The 21,489-nt window shown below is 42.0% G+C and overlaps 1 protein-coding gene across 1 annotated transcript in view; it reads right to left on the bottom strand.

The window, feature by feature from the left end:
• Positions 1 to 21,489, bottom strand: part of mark3a (MAP/microtubule affinity-regulating kinase 3a) — a 236,405-nt gene that overhangs the window by 45,569 nt on the left and 169,347 nt on the right. Inside the window, 2 exon segments of the mRNA XM_038777504.1 lie at positions 1,357 to 1,469; positions 11,360 to 11,459. Of these exon segments, the coding sequence (XP_038633432.1) occupies positions 1,357 to 1,469; positions 11,360 to 11,459 (213 nt within the window).

Genomic DNA, 21,489 nt, shown 5'->3' with positions numbered 1-21,489 from the left:
ATCGCTCTTCCGTGGGTCTCTTGATTCTGCACAACTTGATCAATCGAAGCCTTAATCGGGTCCAGCATGTTCTTCTTCAGCTTGGCGAAGCAATCTTCGAAAAACTTCACCAGCTGCTCCGTCGACCACTGTGCGGTCTCCCCGTGGCCCTTGCTCTCTGCCATGCTTTCCCACGTTACCAGCTCTGCTCGCGTCTTCTTTATAGGACTTTGTCTTCTCACACGGCCACTTCTGGTCCAATTCTCCATACACCGGAGGGGGATTTCTCCTCACCGTCTCACTCTTCACTGATTTATCCCATAAAATCCGGAAATAAACGGGGTAAAAAGGTCCAAAAATCCGTCACAGGCGGGAGCTATCAAATGTGCAACCTACACCTCCATGGCCACCACCGGAAGTCCAAAGAGAGAACATTGTTGAAACATATATGATCCCGAGGGGTCTTAACAGGGTGGATGGGAGAGGATGTTTTCTCTTGTGGGAGAATGGCCGAATGGCCTACTCCTGCTCCGTTTTTGTAAATTCAACCCTCCACTCTTGGTTTCTGATCTTAGTTGTGTTAGATTGAAAGGTATCGAAAGCTGAGTTTTCAAAGTGGAATGGAAATTAGTTTGGCAAATGAAGTTACCCTACCCCTGCAGCATATCATATCTTAGTGCTGGATCACCACTCTGATTTCTAGGCAGCATATGAATGGAATATGGGAGAACATTACACCGTATGGTCATATAATAATAATAACTGCTTATTGTCACAAGTAGACTTCAATGAAGTTACTGTGAAAAGCCCCTAATTGCCACATTCTGGCGCCTGTTCAGGGAGGCCGGCCGGTAAATAGAAGTAGAGCAATCAACATTATTTTGGTCATTATTGGTTGTAATAGTATTGACCTGGCTCAATGATAGCATTCTTGCATTTGAGTTGAAGATGGTTGTGGGTTCACGTCTCACTGCAGAGTTTGATCACATAACCTAGGCTGAGACTTTCATACGGTATAGCAGAGGTATTGCATTATCGTAGTTGCTGTCTTTCAAATTAGTTATTAAAGCAAGTTACTGTAGCTCTCCCAAACAAGACTTAAAAGATCCAATGAAATTATTCTAGGGGAGAAGGTGTGGGCAACCTGGTGTTCTAATTGATTACTATTCCCTCAATAACCATCACAAAAAAGCAGACTATCTGGTAATTTATCGCATTACTGTTTTTGAGGCTTTTGAGTCTGCACATTGGCAATTACGTTTTCCTATATTCCAATAGTACTTTGAAAAAACTACATTAGTCACAAAGTACTTTGGAAAGTTTTGAAGTTGTTAAAACTAAACAAGTGCAAGCTTATTCTTCTTTCTTTATGCTTACCTCATTGGACTTTCGACCCAGCAACAAATATGTTGCAGTTATGTCATCATATTTCATTTTGGCAAGTGATTCCTGGATTTCCTCTTGGGTATAACCCATCCCAACCATTATATCTGTAAAATAAAGATCAATAGTTTTCAAATAGGCCAGTCTTAAGTACTATCTGATCAAGTATGTTATTTTCCAATATAGTCTTTCAAATCTAATTTAATCTTCACACTACGTATTCCTTTTAATAATAATAATCTTTAGTTTCACAAGTAGGCTTCCATTAACACTGCAATGAAGTTATTGTGTAAAGCCCCTAGTCGCCACATTCCGGGAATGTTCGGGAACATGGAGGGAGTATTCAGAATGTCCAAATTACCTAACTGCACGTCTTTCGGAACTTGTGGGAGGAAACCGGAGCACCCGGAGTAAACCCACACAGACACAGGGAGAACGTGCAGACTCTGCACAGACAGTGACCCAAGCCGGGATGGGATCTGGGACCATGTATCTGTGAAGCAACAGTGCTAACCACTGTGCTACCATGCCATCCCTTTCGAAGGTTGCTAATAATCTTCTCAATGAACAAATACCAAATTTTTTCACTTTCCCTTCTTAAACCCACATTGAATTACTTCAGAAGATTAAGACATTACTTAAAGGCAACTATACGATACTATGGCTTAGTATGCTGCCCAGCTATCATTAGGACAAAGGTCTGAGATAGGCTATTCATGAAAGCATAAAAATGTATCAGCTGGCTGTAAAAGTCATACACGTTGCTGTTTGATTTGGCAAAAATTAACAGTTGCACTGACTGTGATGGAAAGATTAGCTGCTATTAGTAGAAAATTCACACTTGTATAAGTAAAATTATTTCTGGAGGTTGAGTTTAAGAAACATTTTATGATGGGGAAAAAAATGGCAGCTTATTTTATATCTATCCAATGCTCCACCTAACTTTGAAGTGCTTAAAAGCAACACTGGGATAGATGGCTCACGTCGAGAAAAAAGACCATATTTAATGGATGACTGGTCGGTCTCTGAAGTCTTCTGTTTCTTCGCTTTGAAATCTCTCACTTTGAATTGTACAAAAATAAAAATTCAAATAAGAATACAAATGGGAGTTACAATTTAACTTAAAACTCCTAATCTATGAAAGGCAGTTTTGTATAATGAATATTTAAATTCTCCTTAAATGTAAATAATTAAGAACAGGTAGGCCAGGTATACATTAAAACTATAGTACTGATTTATTTAACTTATTTTATATCTACATTAGAAAAATATTTCAAAGCTGCAAAATATACTAACTTTTATGTTAACATAAAAGGGAATCAAAAGTCATCTGTAGACAGATGGACAGTAAAACGGTAGCAAAAGGAGAGTTGGGTTGATTCGGGACCAAAGAGGACATTTATATTTGTAGGCAAGGGGCATGGCTGAAGCACTAAATGGGTACACTGCATCTATCTTTACTAACAAAGAAAATGCTGCCCAAATTTTTGTAGAATAGGTAGTGGAGACCCTGCATGGGTTAAAAGTTGATAAGGAGGAGCAATCGATGAGGTATTGGCTGTACTTAAAAGTAGGTAAATCACAGGGCTGGATAGGATACACCCAACAATACTGAGGGAAATCAAGAGTGGAAATTGCAAAGACACTGACCATTACCTTCCAATCCTCCTTAGGTACACGGGTGGTACCAGAGGACTGAAGGATTTCAAATGGCGTAAGGATAAGTCCAGCAACTACAGGCCAGTCAGTTTAATATTGTGATGGGTTTTAGAAATAATAATCAGGGTCAAAATTAAGCCACTTGGATAAATGTGTATTAACTGAGGAAAGCCACCATTGATTAGTTGAGGACAAGTAGAGTTTAAATAATTTGCTTGAAATTTTTGACGAGGTAACATCAAGTGGATGAGGCTATTGCAGTGAACATGGCTTTTCAAAAGACATTTGACAAAATGCAATGTGATAGGCTTGTCAGCAAACTTAGAGGAATAAAAGGGGCAGTAGCGACATGAACATGGAATTGGCTGAGTGACACGAAACAAAGTAGAGGGATCAGATTTTTGTTATTCCTTCAAGGGATTTAATCATCTCTGGCTAGGTCAGTAATAGTTGCCCATCCGATGGCACAGTGATTAACACAGCTGCCTCACAGCATCACGGACCCTGGTTCGATTCTGACCTGTGAAATTTACATGTTCTCCTGGTGTCTGCCTGTATTCCCTCTAGGCACTCAGATTTCCCCTCTCAGTGCAAAGATGTGCAGATTAGGTGGATTAAGCATGGTAAATTGCCCCTGTCCAAAGGTTAGATTGGGTTATGGGGATAGGGTGGGCCTAGGTAGGGCGTTCTTTTGGAGGGTTGGTGCGGACTTGATGGGCCAAATGGTGTCTCTGCACGGTGAGGGATTATTTGATCCCTAATTGCCCTTGAGATGGCGATGGTGAATACCTGCTTAAAGTGCTGCAGTCCATATGGTGTAGGTACAATCACAATGCTGTTTGGAAGGTAGATCCAGCATTTTGACCCAGTGACAGTGAAGGGACGGTGATATAGTTTCACATCAGGATGGTATGCGGCTTGGATGGGAACTTGCTGGTGGTGTTCCCATGAATTTGCTGCTCTTTTCCTTCTTGGTGGTAGAGGTTGAAAATTTGGATGGTGCTGTCAAAGGACCCTTTGTGAGTTGCTGCAGTGCATCTTGTAGAATCTGTAGATTGTACACACTGCCTACATTGTTAGTCAGTGGTGGAGGGAGTGAATGGTGAAAGTGGTGGCTGGAGAGTCAATCAAGCAGACTACTTTGCTCTGGATGGTGACGAACATCGAGTATTGTTGGAGATGTGCTCATCCAGTCGAATGGAGAATATTCCATCATGTTCCTGATTTGTATCTTGTTGATTGTGAACATGCTTTGGTGATTCAGGTGAGTTATTCACTGCAGAATCCAGCCTCTGACCTTCTCTTTTAGTTACAGCATTTATATGGCTGGTCTAATTCAGTTTCTGGTTAATGGAAACCCACAGGATGTTGATAATAGGGGATTCTGTGCTAGTAATGTCATTGAGTGTCAAGAGGAGATGATTAGATCCTATCTTGTTGGAGATAGTCATAGCCTGGCACTTGTGTAGTGACAATATTACTCGCCATTTATTAGCCCAAGCCGGAATGTTGACCGGGTATTGTTGCATATGGACGCAGACTACTTTAGTATCAGAGGAGTTCAGAGTAGTGCTGAACATAGGGCAATCATATCAGCGAACATATCCACTTCTGACCCGATGGAGGGAAGGTAATTGATGAAGCAGCTGAAGGCCTAGGACATTAACCTAAGGAACTCTTGCATTGATGCTCTGGGGCTGAGATAATTGACCTGCAACAAGCACAATCATCTTCTTTTGTGCCAGGTCTGACTCCAACCAGTGGAGCTTTCCCCTGCGTTCCACTGATTTCAGTTTTGGCAGATTCCTTGATGTCACATTTAGTCATATGCTGCCTTGATTTCAAGAGCTCTCACCTCGGGTTTAGCTCGGAGTTTAAATCAAGGCTGTAATGAAATCAGGAGCCAAGTGCCCTGGTGGAACCCAAACTGAACAGGTTATTGCTGTGTAGGTGCCACTTGATAGCATGGTCGATGACACTTGCATCACTTTGTTAATGCGTGAGAGTAGACTGATGGGGTAGTAATTGACTGGGTTGGATTTTTCCAGCTTTTTGTGGACAGGACATACCTAGGCAATTTTCCACATTGCTGGGTAGATACCAGTATTGTAAGCTGTACTGGAACAGCTTTGTTAGTGGCATGACCAGTTCTAGAGCATAAGTTCTAGAGCAGTACTATTGCAGTAACGTGGAGTCTCCTCCTCCCGTACCAGCCTCCCCAAACAGGCGCCGGAATGTGGCGACTAGGGGCTTTTCACAGTAACTTCATTTGAAGCCTACTTGTGACAATAAGCGATTTTCATTCATTTCATTTCAGTTGTTTAATTGTTCACCACTATTCGTGTCTGGATGTGGCAGGACTGCGGAACTAATATCTGATCTGTTGCTTGTGGAATCAGTTAGCTCTATCTACTGCATGCTGCTCTGCTTTTTGGCATGTAAATGATCTTGCGTTGAAACTTCATCAGATTGACACCTCATATGTTGGTATGCCTGGTGCTCCCGCATGCTTCATTGAACCAAGGTTGATGATAGAGATTGAGTGAGGGATATGCTGGGCCATGAGGGTCACAGATTGTGATTGAAAGAATTCTGTTGCTACAAATGTCCCATTTCACCTCATGGATGTCCAATTTTGAGTTACATCTGTTTTAAATCTATCCCATTTAGCAAGGGCCAAGTGCCACACATGATGGCGGGTATCCTCAATGTGAAAACGAGAACTTTATCTCCACAAGGATTGTGAGGCGCTAACTCCTACCAAAGACCCAATCTAACAACTATGTCTTTTAGGACTTGGTCAGCTGTGTCAGTAGTGGTACTTTCATGTCTGGTGGGTCTATATTATTAGTGGAATTGCGACGGTGGCATTTGGGATATTCTTTGTAAGGTATGATTCAGTGAGTATGACTATATCAGGCTGTCACTTGACTAGTCTATGGGACTGCTCTCCAAATTTTGGTCCAAACCCTCAGAGGTTAGAGGCTAGTAGGGTCAATAGGGCTGGTGTGACATTGTTGTTTTTGTTGCCTACATCGATGCCAGGTGATCTGTACGGTTTCATTCCTTTTCAACCTCAAAGTGGTTTGATGCAACTGAATAGCCATTTTGAAGGATATTTAAGAGTCAACCACGTTGCTTTGGGCGTGGAGCCAGAGCAGAGAAGGATGGCAGATTTTCTTCTCTAAAGAACATTAGTGAACCAGATGAGTTTTTGATGATTGGCAATAGTTTAATGGTCATATTGCTGGATTTTAGTTCCTGATTTATTTATTAATTCGTTGAATTTATTTGAGGTGCAGGTTAAAAAGAGAAAGGCTGGGCAATTTTGAGTAGAGATGCAATGACAGCTATGAGGAGGGACGATTTGTTTGAAGGATCATTAATTGAAGCCATGTGTATTGAGCTGATGAACAAAAAAGGGACAGTCACACGATCGGGAGTGTACCCCAAACAGTCAGAGATAGAAGTGCAAATATGCACTCTGAGAAGTGCAAATACAATAGGGTTGTAATGGCAGGGGATATTAACTGCCCCATTATTAACTGTTAGTTTTAGCGTGAAAGGAATGGAGGGATCAGAATTCAGGAGAACCTTTTTGGCCAGTTGCAGCAAGTTCAACAAGAGAGAACGCAGTTCTGGACCTAGTTTTAGGAAATTAAGTTGGACAGGAGAGCATTTTGGTAGTACTGACCATAATTCTGTCAGTTTTAACATAATTATGGAAAAATATGACTGAACTGGAATTAAAGTTCTATATTTGAGAAAGGCCAATTATAGTAAGTTGAGAAGCGATTTTGCAGAAGTGGACTGGAAATAGCTACTTACTGGTAAATCAGTGTCAGAAATAATTGTATTCCCACTAAGAAGGGTGGGCTGACCAAATATCAAGCCCCCCACACACACCCTGCTTGGCCAATCTCCACAGATGGGGCATTAGTGTCAGCCCCCCATGTGCCTGTAGAAGAGAACAAACTATGCACGACATCACAGAAGAATGCCCAATCCATAGATTCAGCGGAGGCCAATCCGCACTTAACACAGCAGGACCAGAAGAATCTGCTTGGCATTTGTGAAAAAAATAAACAAACAAGTATGGTACTGGATGATTGGAGGTCTGCTAATGTTGTACCTTTGTTGAAAAGGGAGCAAATGTTGGACCAAACAATTACAGGCGCCGATAGTGGGCAAATTATTGGATCAAGTTGGAGAGACAGGATAAACTGTCATTTAGAAAGGCATGGATTAATCAAGAATAGTCATGATGTGGAGATATGGATCAGCACGGATTTGTTAAGGAAAAGTTACATCTGACCAACTTGATTACATTTTTTAAGGAAGTAACAATGAGGATTGATGAGGGTAGTGCTGTTGATGTGGTCTTCATCGATTATAGCAAGGCTTTTGACAAGGTCAAAGGCTGGTTAATAAAATAAAAGCCATCCATGGGAATGTGGCCATCTGGGTACAAAATTGGTTCAGTGGCAGGAAAAAAACGATAGTGGTTGACAGGTGTTTTTGTGACTGGAAGGCTGTTTGCAGTGGGGTTCATAAAATCATATTGAATAATAGAATTTACAGTGCAGAAGGAGGCCATTCGACCCATCGAGTCTGCACCGGCCACTGGAAAGAGCACCCTAATTAGGCCCACGCCTCAACCCTATCTCCGTAACCCAGTAACCTCGCGTAACCTTTTGGACAATAAGGATCAATTTAGCATGGCCAATCCACCTAACCTGCACACCTTTGGAGTTGGGGGGGGGGGGGGGGGGGGGGGGAAACCGGAGCACCCGGAGGAAACTCACGCAGACATGGGGAGGACGTACAAACTCCACACACAGTCACCCAAGGCGGGAATTGAACCCAGGATCCTGGCACTGTGAGGCAATGGTGCTAACCACTGTGCCATCCCTGAGCCACCCCTCAGTTCCACAGGCTCAGTTCTAGATTCCCTACTTTTTGTGATTTGGACTTAAATACATCAGGCAGGATCAAGAAGCGTGCAGATGACACAAAAATTGGCCGTGTGGTAGACAGTGAAGACAACTGTAGACTACAGAATGATATCAATGACTGATCAGGTGGACAAAAAGTGACAAATGCAATTCAACCCAAAAGAACTGTGAAATGATACATTTATGGAAGTCAAAGGCGGCAAAAGAAAACACAGCAAATAAGAAGATGCTGAGAGGTGCCGAGGAAGTCAGGGATCTTGGAGTGAATGGCCACAAATCCCTGAAGGTAACAGGGCTCATTGATAATGTGGTTGAGAAGGCATATGAAATCATTTCCTTTATTAGCCCCAGCATAAGGGCAGAGAGGTTATGCTTATCCATATAAAACATTAGTTAGGGTACTATGTGCCGTTCTAGTCACCTCATTACAGAAAGGATATAATTGCACGATAAAGGGTGCAGAGGAGATTTACGAGGATGTCACCAGGACTGGAAAATTGTACATATGAGGAAAGATTGAATAGACTGGGGTTGTTCCCCTTGAGACAAAGGAGGCTGAAGGGAGATTAGATCAAGATGTACAAAATTGCACAGTGGCCTGGATAGGGTGTATGGGAAGGGCCTATTCACCTTAGCAGACACTTAAGTGACTAGGGGGCAGGAATAGAAAGGTTAGAGGGGATATGAGGACACCTTTTTCACCCAGAGGGTGGTAAGTGTCTGGAGCTTGCTGCCTGAAAGGGTGGTAGAGGAAGAAAATCTAATCTCATTTAACAAGTGCCTGGATATGCACATTCAATGTCAGGCTATGGACCAAATGCTGGAAAGTGGGATTAGGCAGGGTGGCTCGTTTCCTGGCTGGTGCACACTATGATGGATCAAGTGGCCTCTGATTCTATTCAATGGATATACAGGGCAATTTCAAAATTTGCAGATGAAACAAAATGTAGAAGTACCATGAACTCGGAGGAGGATAGTTATAAACTCCAAGAGGATCCTGACAGTTTGATGGAATAGTAAGACAAATGAGGAATGAAATTTAATGCAGAGGTGTGTGAAATTATTAATTTTGGTAGGAAGAAGGAGAGGTAATATAGACTAAAAAGTACAATTTTAAAGGGACGCAGGAGTAAAGGGACCTAGGGGTATATGTGTACCAGTCATTGATAGTGACTGGACAGGTTGAGAAAGCAGTAAATAAAGCATAAGGGACCTTGGATTTTATAAGTGGGGACATAGTGTATAAAAGCAACAAAAATATGCTAAACCTGAATAAAACAGTGGTTTGAGCTCAACAGGAGTACTGTGTTCATTTCTGGGCACCACACTACAGGAAGGAAATGAAGGCGAGTGAGGGGGTGCTGAAAAGATTCACAAGAACACTTCCTGGGATGAAGAACTTCCGTTATGTGGATAGTTTGGAGAAGCTGGGGCTGTTTTCCTTTGAGAAATGAAGATTAAGAGAGATTTGATAGAGGTGTTCAAGGTTATGAGGGGTCCAGACAGAGTAGACAGGGAGAAGCTGTTTGGCAGAAGGATTGAGAACCAGAGTACACGGATTTAAGGTGAATGTGAAAAGAAGCAAATGCGACAGGAGTCATTGAGTGACTATGATCTGGAGTACACTATCTGAAAGTATGGTGGAGATAGATTCAATAGAAGCCTTCAAGAGAATCTATGCAGGGCTATGGAGAAAAGGTGGGTGAGTGGAACTAGTTGAGTTGATCGAGAGTTGGCATGGTCACGGCATGCTGAATGGTTTTCTTCTGTGCTGTAACCATTCAACGCTTCTATACAAGGAAATTAAAAATTACAAACGCGTGCAATATTTCAATTATAAAATGAGAAATGGATTGAAACATATCATGGCATGGCATTTACTGTTACCGAGAGAAAGGGCAAAAAACGAATGAAATAGGTTGCTGTTTCACAAAGCAATTATTAATGTGGTTTAGTCTGCAGAGCCTACTTCACATTTTGCATTTTTTTTTAAAAAGTGAAAAACACACAAGATAAAAGTACTGCGATTATCCTGTCAAAATTGCTTCTCATCGGATAATGCAAACATTTTGACAAGAATAAACTGCAGTATCCAGTTAAACAAAAAATACCAAGAACGTTGGAAATCTGAAATTAAAACAGTAAAGGATGGAAATACTCAGCATTAGGCAGCATCTGTGGAAATATAAACAAAGTTAACTTTTCAGATCAATGACCTCTATCAGAATTGAGAAAAGTTACACATTTAACAGTTTATTACCTAGTGCAGTCCCAGGGAAAAAGTGGAGGCAAGAACAAAGTGGAAGACTGTGATAGGGTGGAAGGCAGAGTGATATAAATGACAAAGAGATGATGCAGGACAAAATGGGGGAGTAATGAGAAGACGAAAGAAAAAGATGGATGTACAGACACTGTAAGAGGCAACAACAAAAGCACTACCAGCACGGCTGTCCAAAAACAATGGCAGTCGTGATCATAATCCAAAGTTATTGAAATCAGTGTACAGTCTGGAAGTTGTAAAGTGTCTAATCAAAAGATTAAGTCCTGTTCCTTGAACTTTGTCAAGCTTCAATGGAACAATGTTGAAGGTTAGCGACAGAGAGGTCATAATGGGAGTGAGAAGGTAAATGAAGATGGCAAGCAACCAGAAGCTCAGGGTTATGCTTGCAAACTTAACCATGGCGTTCAGCAAAGGCAAGTGAAACAGTAATTTACTTGCTGTCTCTTAATTTAGTGGGAGCTGGTTTAGCTCACTAGGCTAGATAGCTGGCTCGTGATGCTGAGTAGGAGATTCAATTCCTGTACCCGTTGAAGCTATTCATGTCTTCTCAACCTTGCCCCTTGCCTGAGGTGTGGTGATCCTCAGGTTAAACCACCACCAGTTAGCTCTTCCACACAAAAGGGAAAGTAGTTTATAGTCATCTGGACTATGGCGACTTTACCTTTATCTTAATTTAGTACACTGTATTCATAGCTGATGATGTGGTCTCCTCTACAATGGGGAGACTGAGGACAGCTTGGGTATTTGCTATGTTGAATGTCTCTGATCCTAGAAGGGACCTTCTTGTTTAACTATATATGATTTAAAAAATAAATTTAGAGTATCAATTAATTTTTTCCAATTAAGGGGCAATTTAGTGTGGCCAATCCATCTAGTCTGCACATCTTTGCGTTGTGGGAGTGAAACCCATGCAAACACGGGGAGAATGTGCAAACTCCACACGGACAGTGTCCTACAGCCGGGATCGAACCTGGGACCTCGGCGCTGTGTTTAACTGTGTATGTTATAATTTGAAGATGTTTGAAACTTTAACTTGGAATATTCCTTCAGTTCCACAAACCGGCAAAAAACAAACTCAGCACAGCAGTTGAATCACACTCACCTATTCTCTTGGAATCTGTAATATCCAAATCTGGTTCTACAAAAGGTCTAAGCTCATCATCATCATGGCCTGCATTAATCCATCGATCCTTCATGATTTGCTGACATCAAAAGAATAAAGATTAAATTAATTTTAAGAATATTCAAAGAGGTCTCAGTCATGCACATGTGTGAAGGAACATGGAACTAAATTTGACCCATGGTTGCTGTTGCTCATCTGAAACACGCATAGCAATTGGTAGCTGCTTTTCAATCATTTCTCCTCCTTGTGTGAAGGAAATGATTTACGTTAAGTTTGCTTCCATATGTACTAGCTGCCGTATATTAGCAAGACATATTCATTGTCTGTGAGCCTAGCTGTCGACTTTCAGTTGGCTACTGGATCATGGAGATGAGTGGTAGCACAGCCTGGCTGAAACACCTGAAATCCACATGAGACTACTTTCTAAAGGAGTCAGTGGACAGTCAACAAGAACATGTACCCTGATCTTTCCTCCATATTGCTGGTTATTGAAACGCATTGTCCTATTTTTGCTGCCTCATGGCCAAGATCAGTTATGGATCATCTCAGTCAAATTGCTCAGTATGCTTATCTTCATAATCATCAGGTTGCTTCTCAAACAAAAGGAATTTCTGGGCCAATAGCTATAGAAATGATGTTTCAGCAGTAATTTGCTATATATGCTGATATAATGCTTGTCTCAGTTGTGTTACATTCGAACAAGCCACTATTTTACACACATTTTTATTCATTCATTGGCAAGGCCAGCATTTACTACCCATCCCTAATTGCCTTTGATTTTCATTCAAATTGTTGCACAGATGCAACATCTATACTCTGTTCATACTTCATATGAGCTTTCTTAAACTTTAATTACCTTTTCCTACCTTGCCCCCATAACCCTGCAATCCTTTGGCCCTCGTGTGTGCACGTCTCCTATTAATTCTGTCAATGCTCTATGCTTCAATCAGTCCTCATGACAGTGAGAGTTCACATTCTCACCACTTTGTAGTTACTTCAAAATCCTTTATTTGATTTGTTAGCAGCCATCATAATTATGCCCCTTGCTCCAAACTATTTTAAGGGCCTCTATCAGGTTGCCTCTCTTTCAGAGAAAAGAACCCCAGCCTGCTCAGACTTTGCTAATAGTTATAGCCTCTCAATTCTGCTAACACCATTGGAAATCTTTTCTGCAATCTCTCCCGTGCTTCAATATCCTTTTCTGTAGTAAACTAAAACCGTGTACAGCACTCTATTCGCAAATATCCTTGTTCTTCTACTTTAATTGGCATCTTATTTTTCCAAACAAAATGCATCCACTCATAATTTGCTATACTGAATTAATAAAAAAAAAGAGTACCCAATTCTTTTGTTTTCCAATTAAGGGGCAATTCAGTGTGTTCAATCGACCTACCCTGCTCTTGAGATGTGGGGGTGAGACCCACGCAAACACAGAAAGAATGTGCAAACTCCACACGGATAATGACCTGGGGCCAGGATCAAATCCGGGTCCTCAGCTCCGTGAGACACCAGTGCTAACCATTGCGCCACCGTGCTGCCCTGCTATATTGAATTTAAATTGCAATTTATCCATCAACTTTGCTACTTTGTTTACTCATTATTATATTTTGATGTAATCTTCCATTTCTAGCCCCCAAATCAACATCATTGCAAATAATGACATCTTATCTGGAATGCCCAAATTAAAATTATTAATGTTGCAGTAAACAATAGTGGTTTCATATGAATTCATGTGGATACTATTACCTATTTTCTACAAGTTTGGTAAACTTTCCTTGACTTTTAGCCTTTTCTGTGATGGAGCCACCTTTCTATCCATTCTGCAACTTGTTTCTGACTCCATACTTCCTGACTACCTTGTCCCTGACTTTACATGACTGGGTGTTATGAATCCCATGTAGTACCTTAATGAAAGCCTTTTGAACACACATGTTTACCACATCCACTACATTATCCGTGCCTGTAAACATGACCTTCCTGCTAAGAAATCCATTATTTTTAATAATTATATAAAATTGTTATCTCATCATTCAGCAAAACATTTATTATCTTTCTATTAATGCATTATGATTACTCCATATATTCCTGGATTAGGTTTTACTCCCTTTCCGACTAGAATTACATTTGCTGTCCCTCTTTTCTAGCATGATACCCTTCTCTATTGATTTTTTTAATGTATTGACATCAATGCTTCTGCATACTGCTCCTTAGATTATGTGAAGTATACATGAATGTAATCCATGTGGACTTTGGTATTTTTTAGAATTTACAGTGCAGAAGGAGGCCATTCGGCCCATCGAGTCTGCACCTGCCCTTGGAAAGAGCACCCCACTTAAGCCCACGCCTCCACCTTATCCCAATAACCCCACCTAACCATTTTGGACACTAACGACAATTTAGCATGGTCAATCCACTTAACCTGCACATCTTTTGGACTGCAGGAGGAAACTGGAGCACCCGGAGGAAACCCACACAGACACAGGGAGAACGTGCAGACTCCGCACAGACAGTGACCCAAGCTGGAAATCGACCCTGGAGCTGTGAAGCTACATTGCTACCCACTGTAACCATGCCAGTTTGTCTTCCTTACATTCGGCTTGCTTGTCTACTATCACTTTCTTTCTAGCTTAACAGTGATGATATCCCTCTTCACAACTTCTACAATTGTCATTTGCTCTTTATTCACCTCTTAAAACTGAGGCAAAGCCTTAACTTGTATTCATGGGTTTCAACATCAGCTCCTATGAGTTTATCTTGCTCATCCCTTGGTGATAATGTCCTTACTTTAATTTTTCTGTTATGATTTACATCTCTAGAATACTTTGCTTTTGTTGCTTTTAATTAACGTGCCTGCCCAATCATCCCTCATCCCACCTTAAGATTTCTCAATGCATTACAGCCTGTAACATTTAACTGCCAATCATATTCTGCCTACGGCCATGTTTCCATCTGTTTGCCTGCTTTTAATTCTGTCCATTTGCTTCTATTGCTCTGTGCATTGCTACAGGAACAAATTCCTGTTTTATCTCTTCAGATAGCTTACTATTACTTTTCCAAAGCATTTTCTATTCCATGCATATTTATGTTATTTTTATCGCCTTTTGTATTGGGACTTTGTTTTCTTCATTTCTTTTCTGCATCTTGTGTTACAATCCCAGTTGATGTTGCAATTGGACAGGAAGATGCCAGAATGGAATTCTGGTTCAAAAGATCATAAATTTAAAAAGATAAAATGCAGAGGGAGTCACTGGACTGCTAATGAATTTTAACATTTTTTCTATTAAGCATGAAAAAATTGGATGATGATACAATATGTCTTCACTCCCCCCTCCAACAATCACACACAGGTTTCAGGATTAACACGGATTGCAAAATACATCTTCATCTGCAATAGTCGCATTAATACAAAGCCCCTTTTAAGCACACAAGTTGACTGTGGACAAATACACTCCAATCTGAACCCAAGTTAGTGGATTTCTCATAAGAATGCTTTTTTAAAAGCGGATTGCATCCTGAAATCCATACCAGGTTTTTCAAAATTACACTTTTAAACAAAGCTTCCTCTCCACTTTTACCAGTGAATCCAGTCCAGGATTTTACACCACCCCTGCTTAGGTTTCTTTCGTCTTAATTGTTTTTTTACACAAAGTCCGAGATCCAGCCACCACTTTCCACAGTTATTTCAACTTGCATTCCACAGAATGTAGTAAAATCTCACAAACCTAAAAATCACATTAGTTTTCTTTTTGGCATCTTAGCCTTCTTCTCAGCTCGGTTGTCTTTACTGGACAGTGTTCTGTTCTAGCACCTTTAACCTCAGACTTCTTGGAAACTTCTCTTCATTTCTCTAGCTGCTTTTCAGACCTCTGCACTTGTTTTCTTAACTATTGCTCCATGATATGGCTTTTCTTCTAGCAAAGCTGAGAGAAGAGTTCTTTCTCTAGCCTTCAAAACCAACTGCTTTTAGTAGAGCGCTTCTCGTTCACTACCTATCTTCAACTGCAATCAAATTAGCTAACTAAAACTTAAAAACTCATCTAGCTGACAAGGCACCATTTGCTAAGCAACACCCACATTCTTAATACCTTATATTTATTCTTCACGCCGTAACCCTTGCTAAGCAGAATAGAAACATGGTTGGAACTTAACCAACCCCCACACATACAACACCTTTGTCCAGCTTTAATCTAACTATAGGTTTTAGCCTTCCAGGCACAGAAACATTAAATTAAACCCAGTTAAAACGACCTTATTTCTAATGTTTACCGATACAAATATAAATCCCTTAAAACTACCTTTGTTTTCCAAACACCTGAAATTCTAAGAAATGGCAAAATTAGAAAAGAGACAACATGGATTGGAATTAACTTTTGTTTAGTGGCCAGTAATCTCTGATGATTGCAAAAGTTTCAAATCTGAATTTCACAATTTGTATTATAAAAATAGCAGTATAATTAGCTGGTATTTACATATAATTGCTTTAGTGTTACAAGTTTTGTTTCTAGAATTTCCTAAGCAGCAGCCTTGGGTGTGTTATCACTCAATGATACAATGTAGGTACTTATCACAACAGAGAGAGGAAAAGGGGACAAGCTATTTTAACATTGGTTCTGTAGTTTATAGATAAATGTCAGAGGTCAGAAAAAAATGAGGAAGGAAAAAAAACTGTAGTTCTAATTTGTAGAAATTAACAGCAATGAAGATTTATGAGGTTGATACACATGGTTTTCACTTTACATTTCATGTGCCGAAAGACAGACAAAACATGATCTATAATAAAATGTAAAATTTCATCGTTTGACAATGACAACTAAGTATCTTTTTAGATGTAAGACTGAAGATCTTTGCTTCGTCAGTGAAAGAGTTCATCACTTCAATCCTACCTGATTGCATTTTTGGCAGGGTTACAGTTTACAGCTTAACAAATAGGGTGGTACTGATGTATTTAAATTATATGTGCTTGGTCAACAAATTCCCATCCACTAGATTGTTACAAAATGCACAATCTGTAATAATTTGCCGTTCTACCTTCCAACCCCAAAAAAACAGCTCATTGTGTTAAACATAGAAGTATTACTAAAATATTTCAGTGCTGACTCCTTACTTGGTTATTGTTCCGTTGGCATTGGTCACTGTCATTATCACATCCGAGTGACCACTGAGTGAGATTTGATAATTTGACTAGAGGTGCATCACTGCTACCCTGATCCTTTCTTACCTAGCGTCGAAATAGATATACTTGCAGCAAAATGTAGAGGAAGCTGTTTGATAGTGTTTAAGATCAGAAATTCTTTTTTTTTTCTTTTTATAAATTTAGAGTACTAAATTATTTTTTTTTCCAATTAAGGGGCAATTTAGCATGGCCAATCCACCTAACCTACACATCTTTGGGTTGTGGGGGTGAAACCCACGCAGACACGGGGAGAATGTGCAAACTCCACACGGACAGTGACCCAGGGCCGGGATTCGAACCCGGGTCTTCAGTGCCCTAGGCTGCAGTGCTAACCCCTGTGCCACGTACCACTCTAGGAGCAGAAATTCTGACCATCAAGTGGGGTTATTCTTTGTATCTAAGCTTGGAGAGTGAGAATCAATAGGCTACAATAACAATACTGAAGCTTCATGTAATTCACACCATTGCTCAAGTGGAGATCAACTTATGCACCACAAACTGAGGTTCAAACCCCCCCCCACCCCCGGCCATTCCATATGTCTCATTTACTCACTGGCTAACTCCTCTAAATTATTATTGACTTGAATCAAAGTTAGGTCTGGATTTTGCAGTTAGTGGCAAAGCAAGAGCACACACCTATAACATCAAAGGAAATTGCCCACAAAATCTTGAGATCTTAGTGGTGTGGACTCCCCTTTTCCTGATGTCAGTTTGATTACAGTCTGTGAGTACTTCAACAGTGCACCCTATGGATAAGCATAGATTCACTGACAACAGCTTCTGTATTTTGGTGTTTAACCATGCGCGCATGGATTGCAGAAGTAACTGTGGTGACCTACCAGGGCCTAGCTTTGAGCCTGACTAAAATTGGCCATTTTAAATCGGTCACTTTAAAACAGGCCATAGTCACTCCAGCTCACAGCCCCATGGGAATTTGAACTGGCCAAGTTCGAATACACTAAAGGTTAGACAGATTACCAAGACATATCCGGACTTTCCCTATCAATTGACCATCAAGAGATAATCGATCCGATTATGTGCACCGATCTATTATTGCAAGCTCAGGCCAGGCCAGACTCTCAGGCACCTACCTAGTTTCCCAGCTTCACCTTAATTGGTAAAAGTGTACATGCGAGTAATGCCACTGGAGATGGACACCTGGGGCGGGCACAGGTCACCTGTTAATTAGGCAGCAATCGATAATTGGACACCGAAACCTCCTCTCCATACCCTATTGGAAAAAGGTTGCAGGAGGTGGGAAAAGGGCGCAAAGCTAAGGTGGGATAAAAGTAGGCACTCCGGATTCCCCGGCAGCAAACACTCGACATGGGAGGTGACCTTGATTAGCCCAGAAAAGACCAGACCAGAAGGAAGAGACTGCCAGCAAGAACCACCTTCATGAAGATGGACCAAGAGAACACAGTGATCAAATTCATATCCCTACCAAGTCATCTTTGCGGGTAGTAAAAACTGTTGGCTACCTCTAGAGTATATTTTGTGGGTAATTCACAGGTTAATTGTGTTAAACAAATATTGTTGAACTTGAATCTGTTTGCGGTTTGTTCTCCTCGTTATTAAAGACACCTAGGTCAAACCTTTGAGTGAATAAACTAGTGGAAAGTATCTGATACAACATAACTGTCAGTTTCAGAGGAATGATGGCGATGAATATGGAAGGTTTTCTATTCTTACTGATGCAAAACCCAGACCAATGCAAAATACCTTGCATCGACTAATATTAATTCAATACCATAAGGGATTCAACTGTCTATAACTAACTAGTAAAATAATACTTACACAATAAATTTCATAAAATAATTAAAAAGTTACATTTTTCATATAATGTGGTATGCTGTATTTGCACTACAAGACAACGTAGACAAACTGCTTACATTTCACTCGTGCAGCTTTGAAAATCATTTTCTATACTTGCAGCTTTGGAATACACTCCAGACTGCATATTCACTTTGTATATATTTGCATTAAAAAATCTCACCATTAAGAATCTGCTTAATTAGATGGTTTTCCAGTGGCAACATGTAGGTGGAGGTCACACGTTGGGTGGCTCCTGCCAGAGCGTAGAACTAGGAGTAGGCCATCTGGCCCATCAAGCCTGCTCCGCCATTCAATGAGATCATGGCTGATCTTTTGTTAACTCAGCTCCACTTTCCCACCCGAACACCATAACCCTTTATTCCTTGTCACCCATATTTTGGGGAGAGTTTTACATGATTGATTGTTAGAAAAGTTTCTAACAACATAAGCATATTGAAATACCAGAAAAAGAATCTGGGAAGAAAAGAGTGCGAGTGGTTGTCCACCGGCGAGCTCGGTGGGAAGTTCAGTTGGAGGAAAGATGGTGGGAGTAAGCTCTCCGGGTAGGGCTGCACAGTTGCTTCACAGCTCCAGGGTCTCAGGTTCGATTCCCGGCTTGGGTCAATGTCTGTGCGGAGTCTGCACGTTCTCCCGTGACTGCGTGAGTTTCCTCCGGGTGCTCTGGTTTCCTCCCACAGTCCAAAGATGAGCAGGTTAGGTGGATTGGCCATGCTAAATTGCCCGTAGTGTCCAAAAAAAAAGGTTAGGCGGGGCAACTGGGATGGGGTGGAGATGTGGGCTCAGGTGGGTTGTTCTTTCCAAGGGCCAGTGCAGGCTCGATGGGCCGAATGGCCTCCTTCTGCACTGTATAAATCTATGTATAACTATGATATAATTGTGGTATCATCTGCCTTAAGTAATGGCAGGGCAGTTTGAGTGGCTGTTTTCCAAGCACTTCGAGATGCATCAAAAAGAGATGATGGCCTCGCTCAAGTAGTGGGTGGATGAGACTCTTGCCCCGGTAAAGGAGGCTTTGGCAAAGACGTCAATGGAGGTGTGGGAGTAAGGAGGTGTTGAAGGGGGTGGAGGAGGCATTATCTTAGCACAGCGACCAGTTCACCTCGACGGGTGAGGAGCTGCAGAGGTTGGTGGAGAATAACAAAGTGCTGACAGCCAAAGTGGAGGATCTGGAGAACAGAGTAACAAAGGCAAAATCTGAGGGTTGTGGAAAAATCCGAGGGGCTGGAGACGAATGGAGTATTTCATGGAGATGTTCATGTTGTTGGGAGAGGTGGAGGACCCCTCCCTCTAAGAGCTGGACAGGGCTCACCTGCCGCTCCGGCTGAAACCAAAGGCGAATGAACCACCAAGAGCTGTGATGATCTGCTTTCACAACTACCAGGTGAAGGAAAAGGTGTGGAGATGGACGAACCTAAATCGAGAGCCAAGGTGGGAAGGCCCGTATTCGTACATACCAGGATCTCTCGGCGGAGCTGTCAAGAAGGTGGGCAGCCTTTGGTCGGGCGAAGGCTGCTTTGTATGAAAACGTGAGGTTTGGGATGGTCTACTCGGCAAAGCTGAGGGTCACGCATAACTCCAGAGACTACTACTTTGAGATGGCAGAGACGTTCGTGAAAGCTGAAGGACTGGGACTGAATGGAGTTTGGACTTTGTTTGTTTTTATCTTTTTTCCTTCTTTCAGTTTATGTTGGGAGGGAATGTATTTGGGATATGGGGTAATTTGTTGGGATTTGTTTCTTCTTGTTTTGTGGGATTATTGTGTTGGGGGCTTGGAAGGTCTGGGTGTGAGGGCTTTTGCATTGGGTTACTTTTTGATATTCAGCATCGGGGGGGGGGGGAGGGGGTCTGGCACGGGCCACCTTGCCAGCGAACGCAAGTTGGCTGGTGAACGGAAGCAAGGTGGGGGTTGAACATAGAATTTACAGTGCAGGTGGCCATTCGGCCCATCAAGTCTGCACCAGCCCTTGTAAAGAGCAGCCCATTTAAGGCACACACCTCCATCCTATACCCGTAACCCAGTAACCCCACCTAATCTTTTTGGACACTAAGGCCAATTTAGCATGGCCAATCCAGCTAACATGCACATCTTTGGACTGTGGGAGGAAATGGGAGCACCCGGAGGAAACGCACGCAGACACGGGGAGAATGTGGCAGAATCCGCACAGACAGTGACCCAAACCTGGAATCGAACCTGAGATTCTGGCGCTGTGAAGCAACCGTGCTAACCACTGTGCTAGCGTTCTTCCCGGGAGGGGCCGCGATCGCTGGAACCTGTATGAACGTGTTTTGATAGACCTGGGAGGTGAGAATGTGAGGGGATAAGGACGATACTGGAAGAAGTGGTTTCGAGATGAAGTGGCTGATGAGCTTCTGAGAATGGGGGGCGGGTAGGTGGCTAACGGTTACTAGGGGTAGGGGTGGGTCCTGCTGGCCGTCAGGAGGAGCAGTTATGACTGATAGAATGGGTGTGGGGGGGTAGTGAGGCACCCCCGGGTACTTTTGGCAATGTGGAACTGCAAGGGTGGGAGGGAGCAGTGAAGCGAACAAGTGTTTTCTTGTGTTTGAATAAATGGTGCTGCTGCAAGAGACTCATCTGAGGGTGAAGGGCCAGGTGAGGCTTCAGAAGGGCTGGATGAGTCAGGTGTTCCACTTGGGGCTTTAATAGTAGGGCCCGGGTGGGGAGGTTACATCCACAGGACAGGGAGCATTTTCGCCAGTACACAATGTGAGAGTGAGGTTTCAGGTGCAGAAGGTGGTGGTTAATCAGGGGGGCAGGTACGTTATAGTAACCGGTGTTTTGGAGGAGAGGTTGGTGATGCTGGTTAGTGTATGTGCCTCAAATTGGGATGACGTAGTATTTATGCAAAAGATGATGGCGGCCATGCCGAATTTGGATATGCACCAGTTAATTATTTTTGAGGGGGGGGGGGGGGGGAAATGGGGAGAGAGGGAGAGAGGGAGAGAGAGAGAGAGAGAGAGAGAGAGAGAGAGAGAGAGAGAGAGAGAGAGAGAGAGAGAGGAGAGAGAGAGAAAGGAGAGAGAGAGAAAGGAGAGAGAGAGAAAGGAGAGAGAGAAGCATCTGCGGGACAGGGAACATTTG

The sequence above is a fragment of the Scyliorhinus canicula genome, chromosome 2 (assembly GCF_902713615.1).
Source record: "Scyliorhinus canicula chromosome 2, sScyCan1.1, whole genome shotgun sequence".
NCBI lineage: Eukaryota > Metazoa > Chordata > Chondrichthyes > Carcharhiniformes > Scyliorhinidae > Scyliorhinus > Scyliorhinus canicula.
The sequence above is the reverse complement of the archived record's forward strand: the minus strand, read 5'-3'. Positions and strand labels throughout refer to the sequence as shown.